The 12,447-nt window shown below is 38.4% G+C and overlaps 1 protein-coding gene across 2 annotated transcripts in view; it reads left to right on the forward strand.

Annotated features, from left to right (window-relative positions):
- The window catches only part of si:dkey-49n23.1 (semaphorin-3D), a 70,654-nt gene that overhangs the window by 51,402 nt on the left and 6,805 nt on the right, over positions 1 to 12,447 (forward strand). For both annotated transcript variants that reach the window (XM_022682199.2, XM_022682200.2), the window contains exons 8-15: positions 414 to 556; positions 3,209 to 3,323; positions 3,466 to 3,535; positions 4,194 to 4,338; positions 6,609 to 6,831; positions 8,627 to 8,715; positions 10,390 to 10,425; positions 11,493 to 11,650. In XM_022682199.2, the coding sequence (XP_022537920.1) occupies positions 414 to 556; positions 3,209 to 3,323; positions 3,466 to 3,535; positions 4,194 to 4,338; positions 6,609 to 6,831; positions 8,627 to 8,715; positions 10,390 to 10,425; positions 11,493 to 11,650 (979 nt within the window). The remainder of the gene's footprint in view (positions 1 to 413; positions 557 to 3,208; positions 3,324 to 3,465; positions 3,536 to 4,193; positions 4,339 to 6,608; positions 6,832 to 8,626; positions 8,716 to 10,389; positions 10,426 to 11,492; positions 11,651 to 12,447) is intronic.

A 12,447-nucleotide genomic window follows, 5' to 3' on the forward strand; every position in this document is an offset into this window, starting at 1 on the left:
TATGCACATGTTATTATGCACATGTTATTATGCACATGTTACTATGCACATGTTATTATGCACATGTTATTATACACATGTTATTATACACATGTTATTATGCACATGTTATTATGCACATGTTATTATGCACATGTTATTATGCACATGTTACTATGCACATGTTATTATGCACATGTTATTATGCACATGTTACTATGCACATGTTATTATGCACATGTTATTATACACATGTTATTATGCACATGTTATTATGCACATGTTATTATGCATGTGTTATTATACACATGTTATTATACACATGTTATTATACACATGCTATTATGCACATGTTATTATGCACATGTTATTATGCACATGTTATTACAACCACAGCTTCAGACCTTCCCTCCCTGATTTCTTTTCCTCCTCAGAGCCGGATTTCGTGGGTTCCTACTTCATCCCGGATACGCACAGCCTGGACGACGACAAGGTCTACTTCTTCTTTAAGGAAACAGCGGTGGAGTCCAACCAGCAGGACAAGCGCGTCTATAGTCGAGTGGCCAGAGTCTGCAAGGTGAGCTGATTGGCTGGAGAGGAATTGGCCTGAGAAAAAACTAAACCAGTCCATGAAACTCTCAGTCTGAATGAATGTGACTGTTATGCATTTATGAGGTGAATACCGGGCTGTGTAATATCAATTACATCATATTAGTAGTGTTATTTATATAATTATACATGAATAAGGTGTGTGTTAGAAGGTTATAGTCGTACCGAGATCATAGCTTTTATATTAAGGGTTATACAGCTCAGAAAAACAGTAAGAGATAAAACCTCTGGAATATAATCAAGAGGAAGATGGATGATCACAAACCATCAAACCACCAAACTGAACTGCTTGAATTCATTTTTGCACCAGGAGTAAAGCAGCATAAAGTTATCCAAAAGCAGTGTGTAAGACTGGTGGAGGAGAACATGATGCCAAGATGCATGAAAAAAACTGTGATTAAAAACTATCAGGGTTATTCCACCAAATATTGATTATTTCTGAACTCTTAAAACTCTATAAATATGAACTTGTTTTCTTTGCATTATTTGAGGTCTGACAACTCTTTTTTTTCTCATTTTCTGTAAATAAATGCTCTAAATGAGAATATTTTTATTTGTATTTTGGGAGAAATGTTGTCTGTAGTTTATAGAATAAAACAACAATGTTCATTTTACTCAAACATAAACCTATAAATAGCAAAATCAGAGAAACTGATTCAGAAACTGAAGTGCTGAATATATTGTTATATATTGTTAATATATTGTTAGAACTATTGCATACACATGAATAAAACCCTTAAGAGCAGGATATCTGTTTAGTTATTAAATTCTCACTCCTACTAGTGAACAGTTATAAAAGAAAAGTGCAGTGTTGACCAGCTGGAGTGCATTTCTCTGGTGTAACTAATGGTTGCTATGGTGTTGCAAAAGTTTTGCTAGCTGGTTGCTATGTTACCCTAGGTGGTTGCTATGGTGTTGTAAAATGAATGCCAGAGGGATGTTACAGTGTGGCAAGGTGGATGCTGTGGTATCCCAAGTTGTTGGCATAATGTTGCTTAGTGGTTGATATGGTGTTGCTGCACAAAAAAACAACTTATGAAAGTTAGAATTGCCAGAGAGAATTTTTATTCTTTATTAAGTTTAAGTGTTAAGTGGCTAATTTAGTTTAGTGTTTTAGTGTCATTGTTTGAGCTTAGTTTTAGACAACGTTTGTAGTAAATAATGTAATAAATGTGTCTAATTTATCTCATGAACACTCCATAAGCCTCCAGGTTCTTAGTTTCTTACCGTGGTGTTTCTGCTGTAAAGCAGAGATAACTGTAGTGAAGATGCTCCAGTGAGCAGTGAGTACGGCTCTTGTTTTGGCAGCAGAAATCCAGGATAGAGAATTATTATCATCATGTTTTTAGGAGTTAAGCCGGCGCTTTGAAATGGTTTCAAGTGAAACTGTCAGCAGCCCCCTCCGCCCCCCTGCTGCCATAAATTTACTACAGCATTTGATCCTGATGCGTTTATGTTTTGGGAGTAGAGCCATGTGATCATCAGCCTTTATTAAACCTCCACTGATAACATTTTACATTCTCCACCCTTTTAAATAATGGCTCTGTTGCTGATGAGGAGACAAAAATGATGAGTAAAATTTACTTTAAGAAAGTTTCGCAACTTTTTGCAAATTTAAAGTAAATTTAATTTCAGATAAATTTAAGTAACTTCAGCTCAGTTTCAAGACTTTTAGTAAACTTTATTTCATTTCTGCATACAATATTACCTAATTACAATTACTTCATTTATACAATATTACTGAAATGATTTATGATACATAACATATATTATAATTCCTGAAATGTAATTATTGAGTTAAAACACACAAATTACACTGTCTCAACACATGGATGGCATGTAATACATTCTTTTTACTAGTTAACTGAAGTTGTAGTTCTTTAGTTTACTCCAGTCCACAGCTCTCTGGCTTCAGACAAAATAAAAATGGCTCCTGGGGAGAAAATAAAAGCGTCAGAGCTGATTAACCCTCCTATTATCTTTGGGGTCAATTTGACCCCATTTAATTTTTAAAGTCTCTAAAAAAATGGTTGTCATTTCTTAATTTTATGAAGACAACACATAAAAAAATAAAAGTTTAATTATTTCGAATTATTCAATTTCAATGTCTGCTTTATTAAGGCTGGTTTATTTGCATAAAACATAAGAAATATCAATATTTTACGCACATTTGTGTGATAATAAAGTTGAGGTCACTATGACATTCAGATTTATAATCTTTCTCTAAATGTCCCTTTACTTTAGACCCTGAGCTAACAACACAACACTTATTCAACTTATATAATACTAATAAAACATTATAATAATGCCAGAACCGCTGATAATGTATTAAATAAATATAAAATAACTGGCAAATAAACTTTGCAAACATGTTTATTTAAATAGTTTTTTTTACAATAATTTTCTAGAGGTTTGAATTGCTGGGATCATATTGATCCAGAGAATAAAGAGTGTTATAAATCTGAGGACAGTAGGAGGGTTAAGTAGGGATTTTAATACCCAGACTGATCATTATGTTTCAGATCAGATATGAATGTGCCCAAAAAAAAAGAAAAGTATGGCCCTGTTCTCATAATCAATCATGTGAGCCGTCTGCTGATGCTATTGATCTGTTTATCAGAATGATATCGGTGGGAAGAGGAGTCTGATTAACCGCTGGAGCACCTTCCTGAAGGCCAGGCTGGTGTGTTCGGTTCCGGGACCCGGAGGCATGGACACACACTTCGATGAGCTGGGTACAGACCCAAACACACACACACACACACACTCACACATCTCTCTGTTCTTAAATATACATTATTTAAACCCTCAGCATGACCTGCAGGGCTTATTGATTGCTGTAAACACTGTAAAATATATTATATTTCGTGTTTTTAGAGGACATCTTTCTTCTGGAGACCAAAGATCCACAGAATCCAGTCATTTATGGAGTCTTCTCAACGTCCAGGTAAGAAAGAACACCTGTGGCTAGTTGTCCGGATTGGATCAAATCTGGAAAACGGGTTGTTCAAAAGTGAAAGAAGCATTCTGAAATCCGATCAGATCATGCAATCCAATCCAATCCTAGTTTACTGAAAGAAAGGATTGATTCAGTAAAAATAAATGAAGTAAAGTTTACTAAAAGAAAGGATTGACTGAAGTTCAGTTCACTTATTTACTCTGTGTAACATTTAAGTCTTAAAAACCGAGTTGAAGTTACTTAAACTTATCTGAAATAAAATTTACTTAAAAAAGCAAAAGCAGAAAGTTGCGAAACTTTTTTTAGGTAAGTTTTACGCATCATTTTTTTCAGTGTATTTAGAAATAATTGCTTTAAATAAACCTGTATTTAACTGTATTTATTGTTTAATTTGTTTAACTCTTTTTGTCAGGCCACCTAAATTCAGCGTAAATCATACGCCCTCAAACACAACAGTCCCACAGGTCACACAGTGTTTTTCCTCCTCCTGACACGTCCAGAACAATCCATCCCGGTTGAGGAGAGAGGGGGGGGTCTAGAGGCCGTTCCGCAGGGTCAGGGGTGAACGCGCTAAAGCAGCGGTGTTATTCTAACCCACAGCAGCCGAACACTGACTTCCTCTCTTCCTCTTCTTCTGTTTCTAAAGCTCCGTCTTCAGAGGCTCCGCCGTCTGCGTCTACTCCATGGCCTCCATCCGAGCCGCCTTCAACGGGCCCTTCGCTCACAAAGAGGGCCCCGACTACCGCTGGGTGGAGTACAAAGAGAAGATCCCGTACCCGCGGCCTGGAACTGTGAGTGTTCAGCTCTGAGAGATTCAGTGTGAGGAGGAGGGTTTAGCGTTAGCAGCAGGAGGCTAATTGGTGATAAGAGCTTTCTATTCATCTATTCATACCCAATCACTTCCAGCAGAGCAATAAAACACAGAATATATTCAACTATAACGTCTGATAACGTAATTAGCGCTGACGTGTTGGTTAATTATATCAGTAATTTAATAATCTGCCATAATCTATTTTTTAATATTAATTGAATAATCAGCTTTTTAAAGTCAAACACAAAATACACAATATGTGAAAGACTATATGTAATTTTGGTTACGTATTTATAAAACTGTAAATAAAAAAAATACCATTAGTGCGAGCTAATAAGAAAGGAACGCTATTTGGAAACAATGAAGGTTAGTAAAAGGTTAATAAACACTGAGGGAGAGAAAGAGAGAAGCAGAAAGAGAGAAAGAGGGAGAGAGTGAGACACAGAAAGAGAGAAAGAGTGTGAGAGAGTGAGAGACACAGAAAGAGAGAAAGAGGGAGAGAGCGAGCGAGAAAGAGACACATAAAGAGAGAAAGAGGGAGAGACAGAGATAGAGAGAGAGAGAGACACATAAAGAGAGAAAGAGGGAGAGACAGAGGGAGAGAGAGAGAAAAAGACAAAAAGAGAGAGAGACAGAGAGAGAGGGAGGGAGTAAAGGAGAGAAAGAGAGAGAGAGACAGGGAGAAGGAGAGAGAAAGCGTCTCTTTTTTTCATACATATATATATAATATACTATTCTTAGCAGTCCAGCAGTGACACTGAGATGTTTAAAAACTCCAGCAGTACTGCTGTATCTGACCCACCACCCTATAATAATATAATAATAATACCCGCTCTGTGTGGGTCTATCATGTGGAGTCCTGAGTATTGAAGAACATGCAGAGGAACAGTTAAAAAATTATAGTGGGTGTAGAAACAAGGAGGTACCATATTTTATTATTATTTTTTTTTTAGTTCTTTTTTTTTATTAAGCAGTTTAATCAGGAATAATGCCAGCCCTAACATCAGTCAAGTCAATCAGCCTGAGCGAGTGTTAAAATGAGAAATATATTTTCTCTGCTGGTGGTACTGCGTACCCATTCAACGCATATGACCCTGGTGGTCTAACATATGTTGGGCAGCTGTCAGATTCCTGCTGTCCGTCACTCCTCACCTGGGCCGTGTCCCGCGGTTCTCTCGGGGTCCCGCTGCTGAAGTGACGGAGGCGTGTGCTGTTAGCGCTCAGATCCCTGAGGAGGGAAATCTTGGCGAGGGCGATGTTCCTTTGGATTTGCTTGATTAATTCTTGGGGTCAACATCATTCATTTGTCTGAAGCTGCAATTAAAGCCTTTAAATGCAGAGATTCGGGGCTCTGCTTAGACTCACTGTACATATGGTGTAATAACCGGGTTTCTGAAACGGAAATGAGGCTAATTTAAAGTTATTTCCCTGATATTGGTGATGCTGACGCGTTCCAGGGCTTGATTATGGGCCTCCGTTTTAGTTTTTTAGTCTTTAGATTGCTGTGATTAAAATCTTGGCACCGAGCAGGAGTTGTAAATTGCATGAGGTCTATCAAGGTGGCGTACTTTAGTAAATTCTTGCCCTCAGGTTGACATTCTGCTGCGTTTCCCAGTAGTTTATGGAACAGCATGATACCTAATGTGAGTTTTATGGGGGTGCAGTATGACAGGGGTATTTTATATGTAGTTAAATGGGTTGAAGTTGAAGATGCTTTGGCTCATATTCTTGTATTCCCTTTGCCTGTTCATCTACCAGGTTTGAGCATAATCGGACCATAATAAATAAGTATATACAGTTTCTGAATCAGTTTCTCTGATTTTGCTATTTATAGGTTTATGTTTGAGTAAAATGAACATTGTTGTTTTATTCTATAAACTACAGACAACATTTCTCCCAAATTCCAAATAAAAATATTCTCATTTAGAGCATTTATTTACAGAAAATGAGAAATGACTGAAATAACAAAAAAGATGCAGAACTTTCAGACCTCAAATAATGCAAAGAAAACAAGTTCATATTCAGAAATCAATATTTGGTGGATATTTGTTCTCCTCCACCAGTCTTACACACTGCTTTTGGATAACTTTATGCTGCTTTACTCCTGGTTCAAAAATTCAAGCAGTTCAGTTTGGTTTGATGGCTTGTGATCATCCATCTTCCTCTTGATTATAAAATCAAACACATTTTTCCATCTTTCCAGTAAAAAAACATAAATGTACCACTAATTCCACCCCTGTGTTCTTCTAGTGTCCCAGTGAGACGTACGATCCGCTGCACAAGTCCACGCGAGACTTTCCCGACGACGTGGTGAGCTTTATGAGAGGACACCAGCTCATGTGGGAACCAGTGATCCCAATCTACCGCCGTCCAGTGTTCACCCACATCAACACATCCTACAGGCTGAAGAAGCTGGTGGTGGACAGAGTGGAGGCTGAAGACGGACAGTATGATGTTCTGCACCTGGGTACAGGTACGTTTAGAAACACTGGCATCAAGAACTGATGAGCGGAAGAGTGTTACACCTGCACCATGTTTGACAAGTCTTCTGGACTTGGTCCGAACCAAAATAGCAGGGACTAGGTGCCAATATATCAGCTCACAGACGCAGCCTGGTGCTGATCCACATCACCCTGGGAATTATGAGGGGAAAGAGCAAAAGAGCGCCATCTACTGTACTGTACCCACCCAGAGAGAGAGCACAGTTAGTCAGGGCTCCGGCAGATGATGGCAAGCTGCATGACTGGGATTCAAACCAGCAACTGTTTTTCTTCCACCATTGCCTTCATGCAGTGCCGTCTGTAGCATTGGATTGGCATCACGTTGTGACAATATTATGCAATATATAGGGAAAAATATATAATAAAATAAAATAAAATAAAATAAACATTATTATTTTGGAACATTTCAATAATTCTCTCACATATTTGCTACAAACTGGAGATAATCTGCTCATCTTTGCTCCTCAGAGACTCGTTCATGCAGAGGTCTGTGAACACAGCTGTAAGTGAGTGTAAGTGAATTATTTAGGGTAAATATTGTAGACTCCACGAGCAAATACACCCAGTCTCTGTGTGCACACACCATTCCTACACACTGAACTCAACCTGGAGGAGTGTAACAGCTGGTGGCCATTCAGCAGTCAGGAGCTACTGATCCTTATTTAAGCGTAGAGTATTATGTATACTCTATGGACAAAAGTATTAGGAGGTATTTGGATGCCATTACCTATTATTACTTCTGAAATCAGTTTTATTATAAAATTCCACAGTCCAAGCTGCTCGAGGTCTAGTGTGAAGTTTCCACCAATCAGTGATGGTTTGTTTGGAGAGTCATGTCTGTCATCTGCTGGTGTTGATCCACTGTGTTTTATTATCAAGTCTAAAGTCAGTGCAGTTTTGTTTTTCCACAAAATCTTACAGCACTTCATATCTTACAGCTTCCCTCTGCTGATAACAACTTTTATGGAGATGTGGATTTCATTTTCCAGCAGAACTTGGCACACTGCCCACACTGCCAAAAAAAAAAGTACCAATTGGTCTTATATAATATAATATTCAAATTTTCTGAGACACTGATTTTTTGGGGGGCTTCCATTGGCTGTAAGCTTTATAATCAACCATCAACAATAAAATAAATAAACGCTTAAAATAAAATATTAAAAACTCTGTGTTTAATACATCTATATAATATATGAGTTTTACATTTTTTAACTGATTTACTGAAATAAAGTAACTTTTCAATGAGAGAGCACTTATGTTTCTGAATAAGTTTCTCTGATTTTGTAGATTTATAGGTTTATGTTGGAGTAAAATGAACATTGTAGTTTTATTCTAAAAACTACAAACAACATTTCTTCCTAATTCCAAATGTAAAAAATATTGTCATTAAGAGCATTTATTTACAGAAAATTAACAAAAAAGATGCAGAGCTTTCAGACCTCAAATAATGCAAAGAAAAAAACAAGTTCATATTCATAAAGTTTTAAAGTTCAGAAATCAATATTTGGTGGAATAACCCTGATGGTTTTTAATCACAGTTTTTTTTTCATGCATCTTGGCATCATGTTCTCCTCCACCAGTCTTACACACTGCTTTTGGATAACTTTATGCTGCTTTACTCCTGGTGCAAAAAAATCATTCAAGCAGTTCAGTTTGGTTTGATGGCTTGTGATCATCCATCTTCCTCTTATTGATGTGTGATAGATTGAGGACGTGCTTTATGGTATGGTTTTTGTGTTGTTAACTGATACCTGTATCTGTCTTTAGATGATGGAAGGGTGCTAAAGGTGGTGTCCATCCCCAAGGAGAACTTGGAAATCGAGGAAGTCGTACTGGAGGAGCTCAGTGTGTTTCAGGTAACTCAATATGGCTCTACTTTCTCACAACCTGACAGTTTTCCTCCAGTATCTTCACACCATCTGCTGTCCGGCCATCCGATCCCCGGCCACAGGGCTTCTCCTCACTGCCGATTCTATAGCAGAGCCCAGTTTTCCCCGAGAGAAAGAGCTCTTCACACGACTGACAAAGCCCAGAGAGCGGGAGCGAGGGGGCGGCCGGTGGGCAACAAGAAAACCAGCACCTTTATTTACTCAGTGAAGAGTGGAGATCATCCACTCAGGCTTTTAGACAACGAGCGAGGTGTCAGCTCTCCCCTGAGAGCGGATAAGGGCGAGTAAGTGGTGACAAATGATCTGGGTTAATAGGAGACGCCACTGTGATGTCTAGTGGAGGAGATGACCTGCAGGTTTACAGGCTTTTCAGAAGATCAGGGGTGAGATTTCCAGAGGATAATTGTTGTTAGATGGTAGATCAAGAATCACATGGGACACTGTTTTAATACGTAACACCAGTATAACCACATTTGGAAGCTGGGTCTACAATGTGTAGGAAGATTTGAAAGAAGCTGGTTGTTGTTTTAGCTCTACTTAGAAATGTATATATTAGTTAAATATTTTGGTTTAAAGTTTGCTTAACATAATATAAGCTTTGCAGCTCATTTCTGGAGTTTTGCTTGTTTATCTTGGCAGCAGAAAACACAGGTGCACTACTGACTGATTTAAACCCTGACAACAGTCAATAATCTGACAACCATACCTATCTTAGCTACACAGGTGTGCAGTGCTCAAACCCAACTTTTACATCAACAATAAACAGAATAGTAAATAAAAATAACATTGCTGTTCCCGTAAATGAGCTGCTGGAGCTCCTTCACAGCGTCAACCAGCAGCTCAGTTTCCTCTGCTGAGAAGTGCAGAAGCTCTGCGCCGTTAAAATAGCAATCCGCCAAAGTTTCTCTTTAAAGGGAATGATGAGCAAGAGACAATCTGATTGGTTTATTTCACGTTTCACATCCAAAATAAACCACACCCATGATTAATTAAGAGAATTAGTACATGCCTTCTGTGCTGTGTTTCGAGCTGCTCGAGGTGTACTTTTCCTGCTGTTATGATAGCAAAGACACACTGACACACACGCCCTAAATCAAGCTGCATGGTGCCTTGGTTGACGACTTGCCCATCAATCATTAAAATAGGACCCAAAGACCAATAAGTCACTGACAAACACAAGACAAGTAGACATGATAATCAGACACCGTGCTGCTGCTTCTTCTTTTTGCAGTATCTCAGTGTTGTATTAAGTCCTGTGATTACTAATATAAAGGATGAATCAGCAGGTCCCTGCTGTTCAGCATCTTCACGTCCCCCTGTCCCCGTGCCCCGGGCCCCCGGCGTTCCTGCCCCCAGAGCTGGAGACATATGATAGTAGCCTATCAGCCGCTCCCCGCCCAAAGCTATTTGTAAAAGAGAGAGTTGTTTTAGGAGTCAAGGACCATTTGCCACCCGTGTTCTAGAGGAGAAATGAAGCGATGAGCCGTGAGAAGCCTGGAACTCGTACGAGAGGCTGAGATGAGCTGCTCTTGTTCGGTATCAGCGGTGCGTGTCCCCCCTCACCTACTGCCTGATCTCAGAACTGATTTATGTGGCCGGTTTAATGAGTGCTGACACTCTGTTTTCTTCTTTCATCCACAGAGCCCCATAGTCAGCATGGAGCTGTCCACCAAACGGGTACGAAGATTTAAACACTTCACATCTATCTATAAGAGAGCAGCTAAAAAATTATGAGTTTCTTTGATCTTACCAAATAAAAAACCTCTAAAATATAATCAAGAGGAAGATGGATGATCACAAACCATCAAACCACCAAACTGAACTGCTTAAATTTTTGCATCAGGAGTAAAGCAGCATAAAGTTATCCAAAAGCAGTGTGTAAGACTGGTGGAGGAGAACATGATGCCAAGATACATGAAGTAAAATGGGATTAAAAACCACCAGGGTTATTCCACCAAATATTGATTTTTTAACTCTTAAAACTTTATTTTTTATTTGAGATTTGGCCGTAATTTTGCTGCTGTATTAGGAACGTGATTCTGCGATTCTGCAAACTCTTGCTTGTCGGATAAAAGTATTCTACAAACATTATAACAGCTTTAACGCTATATATATGTATATGTATAACTGTCAAAATGTTACACACGATGCCTCTTTTTGGGGGTAATTATTGTTAAATGGTTGCTTTTGTTTTTGCTAGATTTTCTAAATCCATAGTTCCATTAAGTACAGATTTGACACTGGATGAAAATTAACTTGTTTTCTTCGCATTATTAAGGTTATTGATGCTATTTTGACCGTTTCTCATTTTCTGCAGATAAATGCTAAAAAATAAGAGAGCACTTAAAAACGATGAGTTTCTTTTCAGTTTTTACCAAATTGAAAACCTCTGGAATATAATAATTAAGAGGAAGATCAAACCTTCAAGCTGAACTGTTAAATTAATTTTTGCACCAGGGGTGAAGCAGCATAATACAAAAGTAATACAAAAGCAGTGTGTAAGACTGGTGGAGGAGGAGAAAAAGATGCCAAAATGCATGAAAAAAAAAACTGTGATTAAAAACCAGGTTTATTCCAGAGCTGTATACCTTACAGTTGTTAAAATCAGAGAAACTGATCATTTTTAGCTATTTAAACTGTTTTAAACATATTTGAACATCATTTTAAGTATGATTTAAAATTTTCTGCACAGTTAAAACTTGATTTGATTTTTGCCTTTGTTTGTTTGTTTGTTTGTTTTATAGCAAGTGCTGTTTGTGAGCAGTGACGGGGAGGTGGCTCAGCTGCCGCTGCAGCGCTGTGAGCTGTATGGGAAGGCCTGTGCTGACTGCTGCCTGGCCCGAGACCCTTACTGCGCCTGGAACGGCTCCACCTGCAGCAGCTACTTCCCCAGTAACAAGAGGTACAGCGCTTTTCTGCCTCTTTATAGACGCAGGGCAGTAGTTTTACTGTTTTATTATTGTACACTGTGTTTTATATTACCTACACTGTTCATTCATTATCTTACCTTTTAAACGCTTTTCTAAGGTGTGTGTTTAGTGTGCAGTAAGTTAGCCTTAGGCAAACTTAGACAAATCTCTTTATCTTGCGTCACATCCGCGCATTCTCTGCGGTGCAACAAGTCAGCGGCACATAAACAGCTTGTGTGTGTTTGGGGCTTTGTTTTATGTGAGTTTGATGCTCCAGGCGGTGCACATCATGGTTACAATTAACTTAAGTAAAGCGTAATGAACTCAAATATCCCAATAAAACACAGTGAAGCAACATGGTGCATGCTCTTTGCCAGAGCTCTTACATGTTTTTCCAGTTTCTAACATACTAAAATGAGATGCAAAGCACAATTATTTCAACTGACACACAAGGGAGTATAACATTTCCCATTTTCTGCAAATAAATGCTTTAATTACATTTTTTTTATTTAGTATTTGGGCGAAATGTTGCTCGTAGTTTCTAGAATACAGAATGCATGCTCAAAAATATACCTGGTTTCATTACTAACTGTGCAGTGGCGATGCTAATGGAGTAGTGTAGTGATGCTAATGCTGTAGTAGTGATGCCAACAGCACTGTAGTTACCACTCAGCTCTACTCAGGTCAATACAATACAATATTCTTTCAATTACTGGGGGTACATTGTTATTCTGAACAGGTTGCATGCTATAACACGTCTATATACACCTCTGGAAAAATCTGCTTTTAT

This window comes from Astyanax mexicanus, chromosome 24 (genome assembly GCF_023375975.1).
Source record: "Astyanax mexicanus isolate ESR-SI-001 chromosome 24, AstMex3_surface, whole genome shotgun sequence".
Taxonomy (NCBI): domain Eukaryota; kingdom Metazoa; phylum Chordata; class Actinopteri; order Characiformes; family Acestrorhamphidae; genus Astyanax; species Astyanax mexicanus.